The sequence below is a fragment of the Hyaena hyaena genome, unplaced genomic scaffold (genome assembly GCF_003009895.1).
Source record: "Hyaena hyaena isolate Hyena2069 unplaced genomic scaffold, ASM300989v1 scaffold_213, whole genome shotgun sequence".
Taxonomy (NCBI): Eukaryota; Metazoa; Chordata; class Mammalia; order Carnivora; family Hyaenidae; genus Hyaena; species Hyaena hyaena.
The window spans coordinates 1,769,223-1,794,878 of NW_024080843.1; the positions used below are offsets into that span (position 1 = coordinate 1,769,223).

Below are 25,656 nucleotides of genomic sequence, written 5' to 3' on the forward strand. Positions count from 1 at the left end.
TGTGTAGCAACATGGATGGACCTTGAGGGTGTTATGCTGAGCGAAATAAGTCAGGCAGAGAAGGACAAATATCATATGTTTGCACGTATAGGAGGATTAGGAGGAACTTGACGGAGGACCAAGGGGGAGAAGAAGGGCGGAAATGGTGGGGGAAAGGGAGAGAGGCAAACCATGAAAGACTCTCGAATGCTGACAAAAACTGAGGACTGACGGATGTGGGGGGGAGGGGGGGATGGGCATGGAGGAGGGCACTTTGGGGATGAGCACTGAGTGTTATGTAGAAACTAATTTGACAATAAACTATTTGTAAAAAAAAAAATGTATTTGAATCAACCTATTAAATGTAAATTCTGAGAATTTAAAAAAATAAATAAATAAAATAAAAAAGATCCCCATCTCAACACTGTTAGGCAATTAGTTAAATTTAATGGGTTAAAAAGTGTTTATGGGCACATCCATGATATGTGAAACTATTCTACCTCATACTAAAAAACCACATCAGCAGAGAACGGTGTCAATCACTGAGAGAAGAAAAGGGACACAAGAGTGTCATCAAGAACGAAAAGCACCTCCAATGATTATTCATAAAATCTTGACAAGCAGAAGAAAGAGAAAAGCATTCCATACCTTGTGACTGAATTTTGAAAACATCAGACACAGCCTTCTCCTTGAGGATGAGACCTAGAGCTGCCTGGCATAAAAACTCTTTGGCTGTGGCCTTCCGACTAGGCAACAGTTCTTTGCGGTGTTGAGGGATGAAATCAGTGTGTACATTCCCAGCCTCAAATTCTGGGTGGCCAGACAGGCTGAGGAGGAAGTCAATGTTGGTTTGCAGTCCAACAATCTAGAAGAGAATAAAGCCCATGTCCCCAGTGAGTGGGAAAACATTTTCTATAGAAATTTGGCATAGAAATCTGCTCTCTGTACTAAGGATTTTCTACTATGAGCAACTCTCAAGGAAAATAAAAAACCTACTAAAGTACCACATGGCGATAGGACAGCTCACAGGGAAAACAAAACAAAAAACTCACTTCACCATCACTATATATCTGGACTTAACACTTAAAACTACATTTTACAATACATTTAAACAAAATTTTTTAATGTTTATTTATTTTTGAGAGAGAGAAAGACATCAGGGGAGGGGCAGAGAGAGGAGGAGACAAAGAATCTGAAGCAGGCTCCAGGCTCTGAGCTGTCAGCACAGAGCCTGACGTGGGGCTTGAACTCACAGTGAGATCACGACCTGAGCCGAAGTCATATGCTTAAACAACTGAGCCACCACTGGTGTCCCACAATACATTTTAAAAGTAGTAAACTACATTTTATTCTTTTATGACAAAGAGGACATAAGAGATGATGTTAGGGTAGGTAGTGTGAAGACATTTAATTGTCTCTGGCTACATATGTGATAAATGTTAAGAAACTTATATGAGATTTATTTGCAAGATATTGAAGACTTGCTGCTCAGAACACTCCCACAAAACAGGGAAACCGCCAATAGAGCATAGGATTTCTATACTGAGAGGGGACAGGTATTAAATGACCTCAAAGGAGCTTCTTTCCAACACTAAAATCCAAATTTTACACACCGATATAAAAATAAAAAGGTATAAATTGAACCTAGACCCACCCAATAAATGGGATCAAGGGTAAAACCAACTATCTGAGACTTGGGTTCATTCATATATTCATTTAATAGCCATTTACTGAGTACCTTTTGGGTGCCAGGCCCTGCTCCAGGTACTGGGGACATGTTGAAGAATAAAACCTTACAGAGCTGACATTCTAGGACAGATAAAAAACAATGTCTATAAACAAATATGTAATATGACATCAGGCCATATGAATAAAAATAAAGCTGGGTAAGGGGATCGAGAAAGGGCTCTATTTTAAATAAGATTGCCTGGTTTCAAACTCCACCACAAAGCTGTTGTAATAAAAACAGTATGGTAGATTGGCACAAAAATAGAAACAAAGATCAATGGAACAAGTGGAAATAACCCACACTTATACAGTCAATTAATCTATGACAAAGGAGGCAAGAATATGCAATGGGGAAAAGATCATCTTTTCAATAACTGATATTGGGAAAACAGGATAGCTACACGCAAAAGAATGAAACTGGACCACTTTCTCACACCACACACAAAAATAAACTCAAAATGGACTAAAGATCTAAATGTAAGACCTGTAACAATAAAACTCCTGAAAGAAAACATAGGCAGTAATCTCTTAGATGTCAGCCTTAGCAACATATTTATGGATATGTCTCCTGAGGCAAGGAAAACAAAAAACAAAAATAAACTATGGGACTATACCAAACTAAAAAGCCTTTGCACAGTGAAAGAAACCATCAACAAAATGAAAACGTAACCTACTGAATGGGAGAAGATAGTTGCGAATGATATGTATGATAAGGGATTAGTACCCAAAATATATAAAGAACTCCTATAACTCAACACCAAAAAAAACTAATAATCCAATTAAAAAGTGGGCAGAGGACCTGAACAGACATTTATTTTTTTCCAAAGAAGACATATAAATGGCTAACAGACACATGGAAAGATGTTTAACATCACTTGTCATCAGGGAAGTGCAAATCAAAACCACAACGAGATATCATTTTACACTAGTCAGAAAGGCTAGTATCCAAAAGACAGTAAATAACAAATGCTGGTGAGGACGTGGAGAAAAGGGAATGCTTGTGCACTGTTTAGGAAGGAAACAAAATAGTGTGTGCAAAACAGTATGGAAGTTCCCCCCAAATTAAAAACAAATATCACACAATCCAATAATTCCACTATTGTGTATTTGCCCATATAAAATGAAAATATGAGTTAGAAAACACATATGCAGCCTTATGCTTATTGTAGCATTATTTACAATGGTCAAGATATGGAAGTAACCTCAGTGTCCATCAACAGATGAAGAATAAAGAAGATGTAGTGTATACACATGATGGAATACTACTCAGCCATAATAAAGAATGAAAGCTTTGGGGTACGTGGGTGGCTTAATTGTTTAAGCATCCGACTCTTGGTTTCGGCTCAGGTCATGATCTTGCAGCTTCAAGGGCTCAAGCCCCATGTCAGGATCTGCACTAACAGCATGGACCCTGCTTGGGATTCTCTTTCTCCCTCTCTGCCCTTCCCTTAAACAGGCTCTCTTGGTCTCACTCAAAATAAATAAAGAAACTCAAAAAAATAAAAAAGAATGAAATCTTGCCATTTGTATCAACATGGATGGACTCAGAGGGTATTATACTAAGAGAAACAAGTGAGACAAAGACCAATACCATATGATGTCACTTACATTGTGGAATCTAAACCACAAAACAAACTAACAACAGAAACGAACTCATAAACAGGGACCTGGTAGTTGCCAGAGGGGAAGGTTGTGAGGGGAGAAGGTAAATAGATAAATGAGATTAGGAGGTACAAACTTCTAGCTATAAAATAAGTAAGGCACAGGGATGGAAAGTACGTATAGGGAATATAGCCAATAATATTGTAATACCCTTGGTGACAGATGGTAACTACACTTATTGTGGTGAGCACTGTGTAAGGTATAGAACTGAATCACTATGCTGCAAAGGTAAAACTAATATAACATTGTGTATCAATTATACTTCAATTAAAAAAAATGGAGCACCCTGGGAAGACCTCTGAGGTGGGCAGGAGCTGAGGATGCTGAGAAGGGAGTTCTGTGATCATGTAGGGAAAGAATGTTCTGGAAGAGAGAACAGGAACACATGGCTCCATGCTGGGTATGTCTAGGGAATGGCAAGGAGACTAGTGAGGTTGGAGCCACAGAGATCAGAGGTTAGGTCAAATTAATGACATATAACAATCTGGATACCACAGGTTACCAACAATTTCTTCTATAAAGCTACATCAGTGTGTCTAGGGCTTACTGCACCAAGAAAATTCATGTGCTACTGAAAAGCATCAACTCTGTCAAATGGATAAAACTGAACAAAATTATTTCCTTTGGACAAAGTAATACCAGACTGTAGGCCACACTTGTGTAGTTGGCCTTATCTACAGGATGAATATGAATTTCATGTCAGATTTCACTGAAGTGTAACATTGACATTAATAGCTTTAGTGCTGCAATTTTTCTTTCCTAGCTGAATCAAGAAATCCTTAAACTCTATTTTGGCTCATGGGAATGTGAAATCATTTTGCACCTGACACATTGGTGGAAATAAGCTGACAGGGACATAGTCTGGCCAATCGTGACAGACGTACTTGATGGTGGAGATACAGAGATCATGAGGTCTCTAACATGGCCCCAGGTCACTCACGTTGTACTGACGAAGGCTGTATCTCAGTTTTGTTAAAGCCGCCTGGCGATCTGCAGCCCATACAACCAGTTTCGCAATCATGGGGTCATAATGCACTGAAACTTCATCTCCTGAAATTGAAAAACCACAGTAGCCATTCTAAGTCCAAACTTAACACACAATACAATATGATATGAAAGACATTCTGCTGTGGCTTTACGTTCACTTCATACCTAATCCTCAGGAGCTCTTGCATGGTAGTCGTTACCATGGTTTTATTCATGAGGAACTGAGGCTCATAGGGCTTTAAAAACTTACCACAAGTCTAAGGAAAGTATGGCTAATCCAAGAGCACCTAAAGTAGTGATCCAATATCACATAGGCTGGCTGTCCCCGTCCTCTCTTCCTCGGAACCTTGTTTTCCCTTCTCATTTTGGAAGTCAGTGCAAACTGCCTCTACCTAGTCCTGTCACAATCCCTTCTGCCCTTAGCATTCCCTTCCTTCCCCCCCTCGGTCTCCTCATGAGAAAAATCCAAATAATAATCCCACTATCCTGTAGCGTTCTTAGGAGGACTGACAATAAAAAGGCCAAGTGCCACACCTGGCAGAACTGATAAACACATAGCAGCCATCACTGTTATGACAGAGTCTTAGAGAACAAGAATCTGAACCATGCAGCCCCGTAAGTTCAGGGCCATGCACACGAAGACCCAGTTGTAAGCCAGCCTGTGCCACCCAAGCTGCTGGCTGGAATAGTTAAAAAAAAAAAAAAAAAAAAAAAAAAAAAAATCTGAAAAAAAAAAAAAAAAAAAAAAAAAAAAAAAAAAAAAAAAAAAAAAAAAAAAAAAATCTGAACCACGCGTATCTCACTGGTTAGAAATGGTTCAAGTTAAAAGGATGTGGTGTGTTATCAACAATACTGTTCTAGGACCATTGTGTGATTTTTTGGCAGGTCACCTGACCCCTCTGAACCCCAGGGGCTTCATCTATATTTCAAAGGGTTAGTTTACATTCCCCTATCTATCATCCACCCACCTACCCAGCCCAGCACTCACCAACACATACTGAACACCATCTAGGCCCAGGCTTGAGCAAGATAACATGGAAGACACAATCTCTCCCTTAAGAAACTTACAGTATAATGGGAAAACTAGACAAGGAGTAAAAGGTTACTATAAAATAATTTAATAAGAAAAGTGCCCAATGAATGAATACACAAGGGGCTCAGGGAACACAGAAGAGGAGGGTTGGGTAAATTTCTTGGAACAGAGTATCCTCCCAGCACTAAGATGTGAACCTGGGAGTTCTCAGAATTACACCTCTGTTATCCTTGGAGCACCTTTATTAAATTACACTGCAAGTTCTGCCTGCCCCACAGATTCCTTCTTTTCTATTGCAACTGTTCTCTTTTCTCTCTAAAATGTTCTGCTGTTAAGTTAAAAAAATTTATTATCAAATATTGCTGCAGTTTAGCCAGAGCTCTCAAACTTCTGCCAATTTGTCATCAAGAAGTCCTAACTCCTCATTTTGGCTTTCAAGACCCTGTGTGATTTGCTCTCAACCTGTATCTCTACCTGCATTTCCAACTATTCACCATCCAGAATATGTGTCTCCAGCCACATTATTTTCTTACAGTTCTTCAAACACATCTTTAGTTAATTTCTCCTTTCTTCACCTTTCTGTATGCTCTTCAATCTGCCTACTCAAATCTACTCCAAACTTTCTCTTAGGAATGTGTCCTGGCTCCTGGCTATATAGTCTAATATAACATCTAATCCTGAGAATTGCTTTTCATCAGTCACCATCTGCAAAGCTTCTCTGGCAACTAAAGTCAAGGTAGTAGTAGCTCAGACCATGGACTCTGGAGCCAGAAAGACTAGGTCTGAATCTTGGCTCCAAGGGTGATATTGGGCAAGTCACTTAACTTCTTTGTGCCCTAATTTCCTCATCTAGAAGATGGGGGTGCTAATAACACTAATAACTACTCACAGGGTAGTTTTCATGGTTAAAGGAGCCTGTATAAAAAAAGTCACCTAGAACAGTGTCCATAGTACATAGTAAATGCTAAATAATTGTTATGACCATTGTTATTAATCATATACTGAACTGTGAGAGCTCTTGCACTGTTACTATTATTTTTTTAACTTAGCTTGCAATAAGTTGATATATTAATTCTTCAGCTTGATGTCAAATCCCTTGAAGGTTAGAAGTTGTTGGGCATAGCAGATATCAGTGACCTTAAATCACTTTTAGAACTAGGCAATAGGCAGAGTAAAAATACAAAACAGTAGACACAAAATGTTTGTTATTTAGGTTTGAACAAGTACTGCTACATTTTTTAAAAAGGGTGTATTGTTTAAAAATATTAGTTATTCTTTCTCCCTCTCTCTCTGACCCTCCTCTGCTCACGCTGTCTCTCTCTCTCTCCTAGAAATAAATAAAACATTAAAAAAAAATATTAGTTATTCTTTAAAAATAACTATTCCAGAAAGAAAAATATTTTAAATATTATTTTATTTTAAAAATAAAAATAAAGATTAATGAGAAATAAATTAAATCCTTTATGCTAAAACATACAAAACACTTCTACAAGACACAAGGAAAAGATACCATCTACAAATAACACAAATAACAAAGACTGAGACTTTCTGTTTTATTTCACTTTACCTTGACGCACTCCAGTTTCAATTCTGGTGCAAAGGTCTGCCTGAGGGGTGGAGAGGTGCACTAAAGGCCCAGCCCCAGGCATGAAGTTATTGTCAGGATCTTCTGCATATATTCTAGCTTCAAAGGCATGGCCCTGAAGGGTTATTTCTTCTTGGCTCAAAGGAATCTTCTCTCCTGCTGCAATCTGGTAAAAGAAGAGTATGTGCTTCTGTGAAAATCCACCTTAGGGCACCTTTGAGATTTGGGAAGTTGATGGTCTTGCCTTTCTCTATGGAAAATGCATATATGGGCTTTATAACGAAGCCAAATAAAAACTATAACTTTATCCACCTACCCAAGTTTTGGGCAAAAGCAAAAACAGGTTAAAAACAGATGTAGCCTGGAAATAATAAATTAATTACAATAGATTTCTAGAGTTTTTAAAAAGAGAAAGCAGGTAAACTGACAACTAAATTATAAATATAAAAATCTGTATTTCTTCAATGTAATCACAACTAAAATTTCTTACCGGCAAGATATTTTCAGTTTTCATTAAAACCTTAGAGCTCAGTTACCAAATCAATCTTTTTTTCTTTTTTTACAGTTAATTATTAGTTGGTGTTTAGGACTATACTCATAGCTATGGCTAAAGTGTGGCATTTTTCATCTTTGTCATCTTTCTTTCAACTTTTTTTTTTAATGATTTATTTATTTCTGGGAGAGAGAAAGCATGCAGGGGAGGGTCAGAGAGAGAGGGAGATACAGAATCTGAAGCAGGCTCCAGACTCTGAGCTAGCTGTCAGCACAGAAGGTGACACGGGGCCTGAACCCACGGACCGTGAGATCATGACCTGAGCCAAAGTTGGATGCTTAACCAACTGCGCCACCCAGGCACCCCATGTCATCTTTTTTTTTTTTAGGTGTATTTAGTTAAGTATACCCAATGTGGGGCTCAAACTCACAACCTCAAGATTAAGAGTCACATGCTCTACCAACTGACCCAGCCAGGCACCCCTATCTTTGCTTTCTTCATCACCAAGAGTGATAAAGTAAGACAGAAAATTGTTAATTTTGTAACAGTATAGTGATTGTTATATTGTATGATACCAGATTATAAACAGGATGATCATTATTGTTTATCACTACTGTAATTATATTATTTTGACTATTACATGCCAATATAATGACTCTCTCTTCAACTAGTATCATTTGGAAAAGACTACTGGAAGACATGCTGTCGCTCTTTCTTTACTTCCTCAAGTTTTCCTCTAAGATGAGAAAAGGACAAACCGAGAAATCAAAAGATACAGAAGAAAAAACTAGTAATTTAGCACCACTTGGAACTAAATAGGTAAGCTTGAAAAAGAGGCAACGGTTTTATGCCTAAATCTGTAGATAAGGAAAATCAGAACAACATCAGTTAAGAATGAAAGGAAAATGGACTAAATTGAATGTCTTTACAGCATGGTGTTTTGAACCACACTCTGCAGCCACATTGCCTGGGTTCAAATTCTTTCTCTATACTTACTCTGTTCTGGGCATACTTATATTGTGGGCAAGTTTCTTAACCTCTTGATGCTTCAGAGAAAAGTATATATAGCAAGCATTACATAGTGTTAGCTACTGTCATTTCATTCATATCCTTTATAGTGAACAACTTTTTAATACTTTAGTAAACAATTCTGCTTGCCTTAATATAAACAGGGAGGGCACCTGGATGAGTCAATTGGGCATCAGACTCTTGATTTTGCTCAAGTCATGATCCCAGGGTTGTGGGATCCAGCCCTGAGTTGGGCTCTGTGCTGAGCATGGAGCTTGGTTAGGATTCTCTTTCTCCCTCTGCTGTTCTCCCCTGCTTGTGTGCATGCTTTCTCTCTCTCTCTAAAATAATATATATGTGTGTGTATATGTATATATGTGTATGTGTATATACACACAAGGAAAAGAATAACCATCTGTCCATATTTTAAGACATGATCTTATTTCTGATGATATAGCTCCATTTCAGTCTGGCTTATCTTTGCCTATTTTCCTCTCAAGTTGGCTTCCATCTCAGCTCAGAAGAGACACACCCTAACCATGCCTCTGAATACTTGGAAATCTGTGCCATGTGAGTTCTCTCAGGCTTAGACTTGACTCTTTGGAACTTGGATACTTTTGCCAGCTTCCCATGAACATGGTTAACAAATTGCATCTGCAGCCTGGATGCTCACACCACCATAGCCTCATTCTAGGGAGTTCCTGGAGCTTGAACTCTTGACTTCTGATAGACGGGTGTTAAAATCTCCTACTGTATTAGTAGTAGCTCAGACCATGGACTCTGGAGCCAGAAAGACTAGGTCTGAATCTTGGCTCCAAGGGTGATATTGGGCAAGTCACTTAACTTCTTTGTGCCCTAATTTCCTCATCTAGAAGATGGGGGTGCTAATAACACTAATAACTACTCACAGGGTAGTTTTCATGGTTAAAGGAGCCTGTATAAAGGATGGTTAAAGGAGCTTGTTTTACCTCTGCCTGGAAGCCAGACTCCAAAGTGCCTTGAGCATTTATAAATGAGGTCCAGTGGTGTCCCTAAGTTCTAGAATCCCTCCCCAGATAAGAAAAGTCAACTTATTTCTTTAAAGAGCCTCTTTTAAGAACCTCTTACAATTTCTTGAGATGCAGAAATGAAAGTCTACTATTTCCCTTTATGTCCAAGTCTTCTCTTCCCTTATTCCTTGGAAACCTTTTATTCATCATGATTTCAAAATTCTGGACTCTCTTAGTTACGGCTTCAGAAAAAAAAAATCCCCCTTTCCTTGAATTCTGGAAACATAAGAACTCTTTCCAAAACTTTCTAAATCCACAACAATTTTCCTGTTACTTACTAACACTTACTAGCCTGACGTGCCTGGTTTTCATTAGCTCCTGAGGCTATAGAAGCCCAAAAGAATCTTATGGCTCAGTTAATACCACCAATCATCCCCAATGAACCAGCAAAAAAACCATCACATTATTGCCCACAGAAGTTCTAAAAAGACCAAATTATCAAAATAATCAAGACTTTAGCATCACAACATGCAAAAAAAAAAAAAAAAATTAGATTCAGAATATATAAAGAACCAAGAATTCTGCAGAGATCAAAATACTTACACTTCTTAAACATTTTTTTCATATTAAAAAAGCTGTAAAATCAATTATTTTCAATAATGAGAGAAAAACAGGCTAAGTTATTATTCATATTTGAAGGAGTATGTTTTGTGGAACTCTAGTTAAAGCCAGTGCTTCTCAAACTATTTATAAGAAAGGAACAGTTATAGACTCCTATTTTTGTAACATACAGTAGATATAACATAGAAATGGCAAAAATGCTATAAAAATTTCTAAACACTTATTCTGAACGGGATATACTTATCCCACCACAGACCAACAACAGTGTGCAAGTCAGCAATTGCACGTGGCTCACTTTGTTGGTCTAGACTATTACTTTGGTTCTTCATTCCAACCCTTCCTTAGCTCATTTCACAGTGGCTAGTATGTGTCCTGGCTCGAAAATTGAATAATGGCCAGGCTCTGAATAATGTGGCCTCAGGCAGAGCACAAGACTTTGGTATTGAGACACTGTGGTCACAAGAAAGCCTCAGGGGCAACAGCTCACCTGCCCCTTCGCCTTAGGCTGCCCCACGCCTAAGGAAAAATGACAGTAAGTGTAAGGTTCGAAATCTGAGTCCATAAAGTAACAAAAATGTCACAGCAACAAATGAAGTATCATTTTTAACATCCCATTTTCCTGTCCTCATGACAACTACCAAGAATTGAACCCTTGTCCAAAGGGACTCCTTTTTTCAGGAGGCCAGCTGCTAACATATTCTCAAGACTGATCTTTAACAGAAAAAAAGTCCCCACCCTAAGCTGCCACTCCACCAAGTCAGTTCCTGTGATCATCTCAGTAACAGGATGTTCCACTTGCAGCCTTGTATTCATCTCCATGAAGTAGAAATTGTGCTTGGAGTCCATGATAAACTCTACAGTTCCTAAAAGATAAAACACAACGGTCACATTTCAACAGCATATGATCAGTAGAAATCAAAACCTTCCATGATGTGTTACACCAACATTTACTGTTGCCTGCATTCAATGGTAAACATTTTGCATTTCATGAGGAAAATTATCTCACATTTTGCAGCAGGAAATAATTCTTAATCAAAAATAGGGAGCCACATAAAACCTAGCAATAGAAAGGTATGTTTGGGGTTTTGAGCAAATGGTAAGTCCAAGTTATAAACAGTCTAAACTGCTGCAGCAACGAGAACATGGTTGGACCATGTGTTATGGCTTTGGTGCAACAAGTCCCCTGGAACTTCAGGATGAGACATCCCATCTCACTCTCACTCATATATAAAAAAATATAACATTGTTTCCTCCAGACTGGACATTTCTTTTAAGAATCCTTTTGCTGGGGCTACTGGGTGGCTCAGTCGGTTAAGGGGCCAACTTGAGCTCAGGTCATGATCTCCCAGTCTGTGAGTTCTAGCCCTGCATCGGGCTCTGTGTTGACAGCTCAGAGCCTGGAGCCTGCTTCGGATTCTGTGTCTCCTCTCTCTGCCCTTCCCCTGCTAGTACTCTGGCTGTCTGTCTGTCTGTCTGTCTCTCTCTCAAAAATAAACACTGGGGAAAAAAAAAAAAAAAAAGACTCCTTTTGGTGGGAGCGGGGGGGCACCTGGGTGGCTCAGTCAGTTAAGTGTCCGACTTTGGCTCAGGTCATGATCTAATGGCTGGTGGGTTCGAGCCTCTCATTGGGGTCTGTGCTGACAGCACAGAGCCTGACGCCTGGAGCCTGCTTCGAATTCTGTGTCTCCCCATCTCTCTGCCCCTCCCCCTCTCATGCTCTGTCTCTCTCTCTCTCAAGAATAAATAAACATTAAAAAAATTAAAAAAAAAAAAAAGCCCTTTTGCTGGTGATGCCCTAGAAGATTGTCTGGCAACTAAAGCTACATCTTCCCCAACTTTATTAAGGCATCATTTCATACAAAAACTTTAACTTTTTTAAGTGTAGGGAAGTATGCTGGGTTTCAGAAATTGAATACAGTCTTACAACCACCACCACCATGAAAATGCCAAACATTTCCATCATCCAAAATGTTCCCTTGTTCTCCTTTGCAGTCAGTCCTTTCCCCAGGTTGTTGACACCAAGCAACCACTGGCCTGCTTTCTATCACAGTTTTTTTCTAGGATGTCATATAAATGAAATCATATAGTGCGTAGTGTTTGAGTGTTTTTCACTTAGTTGAAAGTTTGTTCCATATAATTTAAGACTGTTTTTCAAACTGTGGGTCATAACTTATTAGTGGCTTGTAAAAATTTAGTGAAGTCTTCTGGTTTCTGGTCCAGATGAAGCTAAGAAGTCACCATTCTAACCCGACAAAAGTAAAAAGCCAAATAAACTGAAAAATCAACAATGTGTCTCAGATCCATCAGAGACATGAGGTCACAGGGCAAACCGCTGCCCCTAAAACTCAAGAGAAAGACAGACAAATACAGAGATTTTCAACTTACTGGAGCAGAAACCCACAAACAAAACTTCTGCAGGAACAAATACCAGAGGAGGAAAAACTGGACTGTGACTGACAAATTGCTGGACTCTCAGTGTGGACAATTCTGAGAGTTACAAATGCCAAGGACAGCACCCCCCCCAACCTCGCCCCAAACTTCTGTGAATTTTACCTCCAAAAGCTCTACGAGGTCCTCATAGTGAATACTGGAGAAAAATCCCCTTGAGCTTCTAGCAGTGGAAAGGGAAAAGGAATCATCTGAAGGACACTGGAGTTCTGTCTTGGACAATATTTGTCTATAGGATAAATTATTTTACTAGAGCCTAAACATGGGGGTGTCATCAGAGCCTAATTAACATTAATTAACATAACTGGAGGAAGGGATATACACAATTCCAGACATCTTGTCCCACAGAAGTGAATAAATCAAAACAAGTATGCAAAAAACAAACTGAGAAGCACTGGTGAAGTTCACTGAAACACTCAGACCTAATCACGATATTACGGAACACTTCTCCTTTCCCAACCTAACCACCACATGACTAACGCCCTCTTTACCACAGTTCTTTTTACCTGATACATCAGGTCTGGCTATTAAGAAAAACCACAAGGCATACAAGAGGCAAAAAACACAGTTTAAAGAGATTGAAAAAGCATTATAACCAGACTTAGATATGACAGAAATCTTGGAATAATCAGACCAAGAACTTGAAAACATTTTGACTGATAACACTAAGTGCTTTAATGGAAAAAGCAGACACATGCAAGAACACATGGATAACATAAGCGGAAGCATGGAAATTCAAAGAATTGAAAAGAAATGCTAGAAATCAAAATCAAAATACTGTAATAGAAATGAAGAATGCCTCTGATGGGCTCATCAGTAGACTGGATACAGCTAAGGAAAGAATTTCTGAGCTTGAGGATATGACAACAGGAAACTTCCAAAACTAAAAGCAAAGACAAAAAAGATTGAGAAAAACAAAATAGAATATCTAAGAACTGTGGGCAACTAGAAAAGGTATAATGTATCCATAATGGGAATACCAGAAGAACAAAAAAAAAAAAAAAAGAAAGGAACAGAAACAATATTTGTAGCAATAATGACTGATCATTTTCCCAAATTAATGTCAAGACACCAAATCACAAACCTGGAAGGTCAGAGAACAATAAGTGGGATAAATGTCAAAATAGCCCTACACTGAGACGTATCATTTTCAAATTACAGAAAATAAAAATGAATGACTGAATGAACAAATGAATGAATCAATCCTGAAAGAAGCTGAGGGGGAGGAGTGGGGGAACACCTTACCTATAAATAAGAAAAGATAAGAATTATATATGACTTCTAGGGGTGCCTGGGTGGCTTAGTCGGTTAAGCGTCCGACTTTCGCTTAGGTCATGATCTCGCGGTTCGTGGGTTCGAGCCCCGCGTCGGGCTCTCTGCTGACTGCCAGCTCAGAGCCTGGAACCTATTTCAGAGTCTGTATCTCCCTCTCTCTCTGACCCTCCCCTGCTCACGCTGTCTCTCTCTCTCTCCTAGAAATAAATAAAAAAAAAATATAAAAAAAAAAAAAGAATTATATATGACTTCTCTTCAGAAACCATGCAAACAAGAACAGTGGAGTGAACAATTCAAAATGTTGAGTAAAAAAAAAACCATCAACCTAGTATTCTGTATCTTGTAGAGTTACCCTTCTGAATGAAGGAGAAATAAGGATTGTTCCAAATAAACAAAAATTGAGAGAATTTATTGGCAGTGGATCTACCTTGCAAGAAATTTTAAAAGAAGTTCTTTAGAGAGAAGGAAAATGACACAGGGTCAATACTCCAAAAAGAAATAACCTTAATGTGTATGCACCTAAGAACAAGGTGTCAAAATACATGAGGTAAAAACTGAGAACGGTAAATAGATGAATCCACTAATACAGTAGGAGATTTTAACACCCGTCTATCAGAAATGGACAATCTAGCAGGCAGAAAAGAACATAGTTGAACGTAATAGCACCACCAATAAACTGGATACACTTGATGTCTATAGATTACTTTATTCAACAAGAGCAAATTACGTATTCTCAAACTCACATGGATCATTCACCAAGACAGACCACATTCAGGGCCATAGAAAAGACCTCAACAAATTTAAAAGAATATCATAGGTATATTACATACCTATGATATGTAATAAAAGGTATCATACAGTGTTTGCTGTCAAGGCTACAATTAAGCTAAAAATCAACTGAACTAGAAATGAGTTATAGAAAGAGCTGGAAAAAAAATGTGAAAATATTTGCAGACTAAATAACACACTACAAAGTACCACATGGGTCGAAGAAGAAATCCCAAATGAAATTTAAAAATATTTAAAACTACATGAAAATAGAAATACAACTTTCCAAAATTTGTGGGATGCATTGAAAGTAGTGCTTAGAGGGAAATTTTTAGCACTGAATCCATATATTTGAAGGAAAGAAAGATCTAAAATTAAGCTTCCATTTTAGAAAACTAGAAAAAGAACAGCAAATTAATTCCAAAGTAAGCAGAAGAAATAGAGTAGAAATCTATGAAATTGAAAACAGAAAATCTATAGAGAAAACCAATAAAACCAGATCAATAAAATCCACAAATCTCTAGCCAAATTATTTAAGAAAAAAAGAAGAGACAAGTTATTAATACTGGAAATGAAAGAAAAGACATCAATATAGCTCTTATTAATAATAATTAATTATCCTATTAATAAGTAATAGGATATTAAAAGTATATTATGAACAACTCTATGCTCATAAATTTGATACCTAGATGAAACAGACCAATTCTTTCAAAGACACAATCTGCCAAAAATCACACAAGAAAAAATCACTCTGAAATAATCTGAATAGGCCTATATCTACTAAGGAAGTTGAAATAATCATGAATAACTTCCAAAACCTCCAAAATAGGCCCAGATTGGCTCACTGATGAGTTCTACCAAGCACTGAAGATAGAATTTATACCAATTCTCTGCAATGTCCTCCAGAAGACAGAATACTTCCTAACTCATTTTATGAGGCCAGTATTACCTTAATACCAAAAACCACAGAAAGATTACAAAAAACTACAAATCAAATCTCTTATGAACATGGATGCTGTAATCCTCAACAAAATATTAGCAAACAAAATCTAACAATGTGTAAAAATATGTATGTACAATGACCATGTGGGATTTATCCCAGGTATGCAAGGCTGGTCCAACATTTGAAAATTGATCAATGTAATCCATCATATTAATAAATCAATGAAGAACCAAGGGCTATATCAATAGATGCAGAAAAGCATTTGATGAAATCAAATACCTAATTATAATAAAAACTCAACAAACTAGGAATAGAGAGGAACTTCCTCAATTTCATAAAGAAGATTTACAAAAATTTACAACTAACATATCCAATGGTGAGAAACTAGAAGCTTTCCCACTAAGATCAGAAATAAGGCAAGAATGTCCACTCTCACCACTCCTTTTCAACATCATACTAAAAGTCCTAGCTAAGGCAAGACAAGGAAACAAAGGGTATACAGGTTGGGAAGAAAGAAATGAAACTGTCTGATTACAGATGACTTATCTATGTAGAAAATCCAAAAGAACTGACCAGACCAAAAAACTCCTCGAATAAGTGATCATATCAAGGTTACAAAACACAAGATTAATAGATAAAAGTCAATTATTTTCCTATATATGAAGAACATATAGAATTTGAAATTAAAAACACAGTATCATTTACACAGGCACCCCCAAAATAAAATAAATCTAACAAAATATGTATAAGATCTATATGATGAAACTATAAAATTCTGATGAAAGAAGTCAAGAAAGAACAAAATGGAGAAATATTCCATGTTCATTGATAAGACTCAACATTGTCAAGATGTCAGTTCTCCCAACTTGTTCTATAGAGACAACACACTCTCAATCAAAACCCTAGCAAGTTATTTTGTGGATATCAAAAAGCTGATTCTAGTGTTTTATATGGAGAGGCAAAAGACCCAGAATAGCCAATTGGATATTGAAGAAGAATAACAAAGTTTGAGAACTGACACCATCTGAGTTCAAGACTTACTATAAAGTTACAGTATTCAGAACAATGAGGTACTGGGGAAAGAACAAATAAATCAGTGAAACAGAACAGATAATCCAGAAATAGACCTCTATAAATATGGTCAATTGATCTTTGACAAAACAGCAAAGACAATACAATGGAGCAAAGATAGTCTTCTCAAAAAATGATGCTGGAACAACTATATAGCTACATACAAAAAAAACAATGAATCTAGACACAGACCTTACACCCTCCACAAAAATTAACTTAAAATGGACCACAGACCTAAATGTAGAACACAAAATCATAAAATTCTTAGAAGGCATCAGGAGAAAACCTAGATGACCTTGAGTATAGTGATATCTTTTTAGATACAACAGCAAAAGTATGATTCATTAAAGAAATTTGATAAGCTAGGCTTCACTAAAATTAAAACTTAAGCTCTCCAAAAGATAATGTCAAGAGAACGAGAAGATAAGCTGACTGGGAGAAAATATTTGCAAAAGATACCTCTGATAAAGGACTATTATCCAAAATATACAAGGAAATCTTAAACTCAATAATAAGAAGACAAACAACTCAATTTAAAAAATGGGCAAAACACCTGAACAGACCTTACTGAAGAAGAAAAACAGATGGCAAGCAAGCATATGAGAAGATGCTCCACATCATGTTATTAGGGAAAAACAAATTACAACACCACTACACACCTATTAGAATGGAACACTGGCAATACCAAATGCTAGTAAAGATGTGGAGCAACATGAACTCTCATACATTGCCAGTGGGGATGCCAAATGGTAGAGCCACTCTGGAAGAAACTCTGGCAGCTTCTTAAAAAAGGACACATATTCTTTTTTTTTTTTTAATGTTTTATTTATTTCTAGGAGAGAGAGAGAGACAGCGTGAGCAGGGGAGGGTCAGAGAGAGAGGGAATCACAGACTCCGAAACAGGCTCCAGGCTCTGAGCTGGCAGTCAGCACAGAGCCCGACGCGGGGCTCGAACCCACTTACCGTGAGATCATGACCTAAGCGAAAGTCGGACGCTTAACCAACTAAGCCACCCGGGCGCCCCAAAAAGGGCACATATTCTTACCATATGATCCACTGATCAAACTTCTTGGTATTTATCTAAATAAGGTGAAACTATGTCCACACAAAACCCTTCACATAGATTTTTATAACTGTTTTATTTATAACTGCCAACTGTTTTATAACTGAACTGCACCCAAGATGTCCTTCAGTAGGTGACAGGATAAATTGTGGTATATCCAGACAATGGAATTATTCAACACTAAACAGAAATGATCAAGCCATGAAAAGACATGGAGGAAACTTAAATGCATATTACTAAGTGAAAAAAGCAAATCTTAGAAGGCTATAAACTATAATTTCAACTATATGGTATTCCGGAAAAGGCAGAACTATGGAGGCAAAAGAAAGATCAGAAGTTGTCAGGAGTTAAAGACAGGGAGAGATAAAAAGCAGAGCACAGATGATATCAGGGGCACTGAAAGTACTCTGTAGGATATTATGATGGTGGATACCTGTCATTATACATTTTTCCAAATGTATAATGTATAACAATATCATAGAATGTACAACATCAAGAGTGAACCCTAATATAAACTACAGATTCTAGGTGAGAATGACATGTCAGTATAGGTTTATTCATTGTAATAAATGAACCACTGGGACACTGATAGCTGGGGAGGCCGTGCAAGTGTGGAGACGGCGGTATGGGAACTCTCTGTACTTTCCATTCAATTTTCCTGTGAAACTAAAACTGCTCTAAAAAAAATTAAAGTTTACTAATTTTAAAAAATGCAAAACAAATCATTCTAGTAGTTTTATTTTAAAACACAATAGAAAATATCAAATAGCATTACACATAATTAGGATAAGTACTGTTTAGTGAATTTTCTTCAAATATATATGTATATAAACAAATATTTAGGTGTATATATACTGGGTCTCAACATAAAATGTATTTCTTAATGTGGATATAATTTGTGAAAGTGTGAAAGCCAATGATTTAAAGTTATATGTTTCTTTTGCCTTCTGAACATAAATAAATGTTGCTTCCCCTCTATTGAAAGTAAATCTTAGTATACCTGCTCCAACATAATTTACAGCTTTAGCAGCTCTGACAGCAGCTTCTCCAAGCTTTTTTCTTACTTCAGGTTTAATACCAGGCTATGAAAAAATATTTAAAATAAATTTCCATTAGTGCTTTGCCCTACTAAAAATTTCCATTAAGATCCAATATTGCATTTCTAGGTATCAAATATTAAAGAGATAATGAGGATAAATAGCTAATGTTATACATTTCATCGAGAAATACATGCTATATCACAGTCAACTGTCCCTATACCAGACTTTAATGGTTCTGTTAGTAATTTCTATGAACTGCAGATATTATTCAGCATAATGGCATATCTATCTCCTTATCTACATAACAACTTTCATGACTATATGCCTGCTTCAAATTACATGCACCAGTATGAAAACTCTGAATGATCTCTATTTTGTTTAAAGATGACAGAGCAATCTGGGCCACATGCCCAACAATTATCTTGGAATAATGGTAAACCTTGAGATTCCAAGTTAATAAGAACAGTTCACAAAAAGAACGGCAGGTTAAAAAGTAGGCAAAGGTTTCAACATTTTAAAACAGATATATATTTAAGCTATCATTGTTTGGAAAAAAAACTCTACTGAAATTATTGACATTTACTCCAAACCAAACAATGTACTCTGCAACAAAAACTAAAATTTGAATACAGTATGAGAACAGCAAACTGATTAACCAGAAACCTTGGATCCTGACCTTTTAGAAGTACTTACTGAAAAAAAAAAAAAAACATGTATAAAACCTTGGGCCAGAGAGAAGCCTATGGACAATAGGCTCAAAAGAAATGTAAATCCAAAAAGAGGTAACAAACCATTCAAAAGGCAGGCTCAAAGAAATGTAAACAATTAATTCCAAGGGGGCAAAAGTGGCCAAATAAGAACAAATTTTTTTCCTCTACAATAAACCTCTAAGGCATATATTAGAGGACTAATGTATTTTAGGAACATCTGAAATAGCAGTTAAAATAAAGAATCTTCTTCATAAAAAATACATTCAATGAACCAGGCCAGTCCATTCCTTAAACATTCCCATGAACTACATGGGAATACTAGACAATGGAAAATCTACATGGAAAATACTATACAATGGAAATACTAAACAATGGCTCACTGTAAGTCAGAAAAATCTACATGGAAAATACTATACAATGGAAATACTATACAATGGCTCACTGTAAGTCAGATACAGATCTTCTTCAACTAACAATAGGGTCATGTTAGATAAACCCATCAAGTTGAAAATATCGGAAGTTGAAAATGCATTTAATACATGTAATCTACCAAATATCATAACTTAACCTAGTCTACCTTAAATGTTCTCAGAACACTTACATTAGCCTACAGTTGGGAAGAATCATCTAAAGTAAAACTTTTTCTATAATAAAGGGGAGAGTATCTCATGTTATCTGTTGAATACTGAGTGCCGAGAGTGTAAGAACTGGCATGGACAAGAATGGTTAGTTGTTGATCCTCACGGCAGTGTGGCTAACTGGGAGCTGCGGTCTGCAGCTGCTGTCGAGCCTCACAAGACAGCATCGCAACACATACCACTAGCCCAGGAAAAGATGAAAATTCAAAATGTGAAGTATGATTTCTACTAAGTATGTATCACTTTCACACCAGTGTAAAGCTAAAAAATTCTAAGTTGAATCACCGGTAAGTCAGAGACAGTGTGTACTTGGATCAGAGCAGGTTTTCCTAGATAGCATCCAGAAGGATCACCGCCCTCCTGTGCCCTCTGTCTGTTAGCCTGAGAATATCAACCCCTTCCTCATCCTCAATGCTGCAGTGAGCCCTTATCATTGTATTACCGCTGGGAAGCAGTTATTCAGCAGGACTTTGGAGGAGACAGTAACTTCAGAGATTTCTGATGTGAAAATCAGAGTGACTGAGGTTTACGTTACAGAGAAGCTTGCAATTTTCTTTACAAGGTCCTTACCCCTGGGGCTTCCTCAATGATCTTCTGATGTCTCCTCTGTACACTACAATCTCTTTCAAACAAGTACACAGCATTGCCATGGTAGTCACCAAACACCTGGACTTCTACGTGCCTATTTAAAAACACAACGAAAAGGTTTCCATTTGTAGAATAAACATTCTAAAAAAACGTTTTATGTATAGGAAGTGATTAGGAAACGAGATAGAAAACACAGGAGACTGTATTTATGACCTCAGAGTAGGGGCAAATCACAAGTACAAACTGTCAAGGAAAACACTGATAAATCCTACTTCAAAATTACAAATTATAGTCACATTTTATACATTCTCAAAAAGGCAATGAAAACTTTTTTATGATCAGAGGATTTTTATTTTTTATTTATTAAAAAAATTTTTTTAATGTTTATTTATTTTTGAGAGAGAGCAAGACAGAGTGTAAGCAAGGGAGGGGCAGAGAGTGAGGGAGACATAGAATCCAAAGCAGGTTCCAGGCTCTGAGCTGTCAGCACAGAGCTTGTTGCGGGGCTTGAACTCTCAGACCACGAGATCATGACCTGAGCCAAAGTCAGATGCTTAACGAACTGAGCCACCCAGGCGCTCCAGTCCAGGGATTTTTAAAAATCAACTCTTATGGTCAGACTTTATAAACTAAAACAGACTAAAAATTACAATGGCTCATCCATAAGAAGGTTAGGAAATTAATATGATTATATATATATATATATATATATATATATATACACACCATTATATCATAAAAACAAAGAAGACACTTTAAAGTTGAGTCTAACATAGTAAAATTATGGGAAATCGTATTAAGAGTAAATGCAGGAGTGCCTGAGTGGCTCAGTTGGCTAAGCACACTTTGATTTTGGCCCAGGTCATGATCTCATGGTAGTGAAATGAACCCCTGTGTCACGCGCTGACAGTGTGGAGCCTGCTTAGGATTCTGTCTCTCCCGCGCTCTCTCTGACCCCCACTCCTGCTCAATCTCTCTCTCTCTCAGTAAGTAAGTAAACTTAAAAAGAAAAAGAGTAAATGCACATAACACTATGGAAAATAAGCAGCAACAGGCCATTTGGTTAACATGAAAGCACACTTCTCAGTAGCTTTACTTTGATACGTTCACTTTGTAGTTCACCTCAAATACTTACCACCATGATGTCGAAATGAATGATCAGCAAGTACTTTTTTAGTTTTTAAAAATAAAAATTATTGAGCTCAGCAATACAATCAAATGGAACAATATCCATATCATAGGAATTCCAGAAGAGGAAGAGAGAGGGAAAGATGCTGAAGGAGTCCTGGAACAAATTATAGCAGAGAACTCCCAAACCTGGAGAGGGAAGTAGAAGTTGAAATTCAAGAGACACAGAGAACACCCCTCAGATGTAACTTGAATCGATCAACTGCAAGACATATCATAGTGAAACTGGCAAAATATAAGGACAAAGAGAGAATTTTGAAAGCAGCTAGGGAGAAAAGGGCCCTAACATAAAAAGGGAAACCTATCAGAGTGGTGACAGACCTATCTAATGAAACTTGGCAGGCCAGAAAGGAACAGCAGATCTTCAATGCGATGAAGAGAAAAAATATGCAGCCAAGAATCCTCTATCCAGCAAGCCTGTCATTCAGAATAGAAGAGGAGATAAAAGTCTTTCCAAATAAAAAAAAAATTGAAAGAATTTGTCACCACTAAGCCAGCCCTACGAGAAATCCTGAGGGGGACTCTCTGAGGGAAGTGTTGCAAGGCACGCAAGATACCAGAGACACCACCACAAGCATGAATCCCACTAAGGACATAATGACTCTAAACCCACATAATTCAATAATAACACCGAATGTAAATGGGTGGAATGCTCCAATCAAAAGACATAGGGTTGCAGAATGGATAAAAAGACAAAATCCATCTATTTGCTGTCTACAAGAAACGCATTTTAGACTGGAAGATACCTTCAGATTAAAAGTAAGGGGATGGAGAAATATATATCATGCTATGGGAAGTCAAAAGAAAGCTGGAGTAGCTATACTTATATCAGACTTTAAATTAAAGACAATAACAAGGGATGAAGAAAGGCATTATATAAAAATTACAGGGTCTCTCAATCAGGAAGAACTAACAATTATAAATGTCTACGCACTGAATATGGGAGCACCTAAATACTTAAAACAATCACAAAAAGAAACAATCTTATAGATAAGAATGTACTAATAGTAGGGGACTCTAATACTCCACTTACAGCAATGGATAGATAAACCAGACAGAAAATCACTAAAGAAACAATGCACTTGATTGACACATTGGACCAGATGGATCTGACAGATATATTTAGAACTCTACACATCGCTTCTCGGCCTTTTGGCTAAGATCAAGTGTAGAACTCTACATCCTGAGGCCATGGAATTCACTTTCTTCTCATGTGCACATGGCACATTCTCCAAGATAGATCACATACTGGGACATAAAGCAGCCCTCAATAAATATAAAAGAATTGAGATCATACCACACACACTTTCAGATCATAATGCTTTGAAACTTGAAATCAATCACAGGAAGAAGTCTGGAGAACCTCCAAAAACATGGAGGTTAAAGAACACCCTACTAAAGAATGAATGGGCCAATCAGTCAATTAGAGAAGAAATTAAAAAATATATGGAAACAAATGAAAAAGAAAATACAAGTCAAACTCTATGGGATGCAACAAAGGCAGTCCTAAGAGGAAAGGACATTGCACTCCAGGCCTATTTCAAGAAATTAGAAAAGGAGCAAGTGCAAAATCTAACAGCCCACCTAAAGGAACTAGGAGGCAGAGCAACAAGAGCGCCCTAAAACCAGTAGAAGAAGAGAAATAGTAAAAATCAGAGCAGAAATAAACAACATAGGGACCAAAGAAACAATTGAACAGATCAATGAAACCAAGTGTTCCTTTTTTGATAAAATAAACAAAACTGACAAACCTCTAGCCAAGCTTCTCAAAAAGAAAAGAGAGAGCACCCAAATAGACAAAATCATGAATGAAAATGGAATTATTACAACCAACCGCTCATAAATACAAGCAATTATCAGGGAATACTATGAAAAATTATATGCCAACAAATCGGACAACTTAGAAGAAATAGACAAATTCCTAAATACACACTCACTACCAAAATTCACACGGGAAGAGATAGAAAATCTGAGCAGACCCATAACTAGTGAAGAAATCGAAGCAGTTATCAAAAATCCCAACAAATAAGAGCACTAGACCTGATGGCTTCCCTGGGGAATTCTACCAGACATTTCAAACAGAATTAATACCCATTCTTCTGAAACTATTCCAAAAAATAGAAATCAAAGGAAAACTTCCAGACTCATTTTATGAAGCCAGCATCACTCTGATTCCCAAGCCAGACAGAGATCCAGCAAAGAAAGAGAACTACAGGCCAATATCCTTGATGAATATGGATGCAAAAATCCTCAACAAGATACTTGCATATTGAATCCATCAGCACATAAAAAGAATTATCCACCAAGATAAAGTGGGATTCATTCCTGGGTTACAGGGCTGGTTCAACATTCACAAATCAATCAATTTGATACATCACATCAACAAAAGAAAAGATAAAAACCATATGATCCTGTCGATAGATGCAGAAAAAGCATTTGACAAAATACAGCATCCCTTCTTAATAAAGACTCTAGAGAAAGTCGGTATAGAAGGAACTTACTTAAACATCATCAAAGCCATCTATGAGAAGCCTTCAGCTAACATCATCTTCAATGGGGAAAAACTGAGAGCTTTCCCCCTGAGATCAGGAACACGACAGGGATGTCCACTCTCACCACTGTTGTTTAACATAGTGCTGGAAGTCCTAGCATCAGCCATCAGACAACAAAAGGAAATCAAAGGCATCAGAATTGGCAAAGAGGAAGTCAAACGTTCACTCTTCGCAGATGACATGATACTCTACATAGAAAACCCGACAGACTCCACCAGAAGCCTACTAGAACTGATCCAAGAATTCAGCCAAGTTGCAGGGTACAAAATCAACGTACAGAAATCGGTTGCATTTTTATACACCAATAATGAAGCAACAGAAAGAGAAATCAAGAAACTGATCCCCTTCACAATTGCACAAAAAACCATAAAATACCTCGGAATAAACCTAACCAAGGATACAAGAGATCTGTATGATGAAAACTATAGAAAACTTATGAAGGAAATTGAAGAAGACACAAAGAAATGGAAAAACATTCCATGCTCATGGATAGGAAGAATAAATATAGTTAAGATGTCATTACTACCTAAAGCACTCTACACATTCAATGCAATTCCAATCAAAATTGCACCAGCATACTTCTCAAAACTAGAACAAACTATCCAAAAATTTGTATGGAACCACAAAAGACCCCGAATAGCCAAAGTAATACTGAAAAATAAAACCAAAACGGGAGGTATCACCATCCCAGACTTCAGCCTCTACTACAAAGCTGTCATCCTCAAGACAGTATGGTATTGGCACAAAAACAGACCCATAGACCAATGGAACAGAATTGAGAACTCAGAAGTGGACCCAAAAGTATACAGCCAACTGATCTTTGACAAAGCAGGAAAGAATATCCAATGGAAAAAAGACAGCCTTTTTAACAGATGGTGTTGGGAGAACTGGACAGCAACATGCAGAAGAATGAAACTAGATCATTTTCTCACACCATGCACAAAAATCAACTCAAAATGGATAAAGGACCTGAACGTGAGACAGGAAACTATCAACACCCTAGAGGAGAAAGCAGGAAACAACCTCCTTGACCTCCACCGCAGCAACTTCTTACTTGACACATCCCCAAAAGCAAGGGAATCAAGAGCAAAAATAAACTGTTGGGACCTCATCAAGATTAAAAGCTTCTGCACAGCCAAGGAAACAACCCAGAAAATTAATAGGCAACCAACGGAATGGGAAAAGATAGTTGCAAATGACATATCAGATAAAGGGTTAATATCCAGAATCTATAAGGAACTCACCAAACTACACGCCCGAAAAACAAACAACCCAGTGAAGAAATGG

General features: G+C 37.3%; 1 protein-coding gene across 2 annotated transcripts in view; it reads right to left on the reverse strand.

Moving 5' to 3' along the window:
* MCCC1 (methylcrotonoyl-CoA carboxylase 1) overlaps positions 1 to 25,656 on the reverse strand; it is a 67,930-nt gene that overhangs the window by 17,536 nt on the left and 24,738 nt on the right. For both annotated transcript variants that reach the window (XM_039242338.1, XM_039242337.1), the window contains exons 8-13: positions 20,612 to 20,723; positions 18,654 to 18,735; positions 10,821 to 10,948; positions 6,957 to 7,140; positions 4,310 to 4,419; positions 628 to 844 (exon numbers count right to left, since the gene is read on the reverse strand). In XM_039242338.1, the coding sequence (XP_039098269.1) occupies positions 628 to 844; positions 4,310 to 4,419; positions 6,957 to 7,140; positions 10,821 to 10,948; positions 18,654 to 18,735; positions 20,612 to 20,723 (833 nt within the window). The remainder of the gene's footprint in view (positions 1 to 627; positions 845 to 4,309; positions 4,420 to 6,956; positions 7,141 to 10,820; positions 10,949 to 18,653; positions 18,736 to 20,611; positions 20,724 to 25,656) is intronic.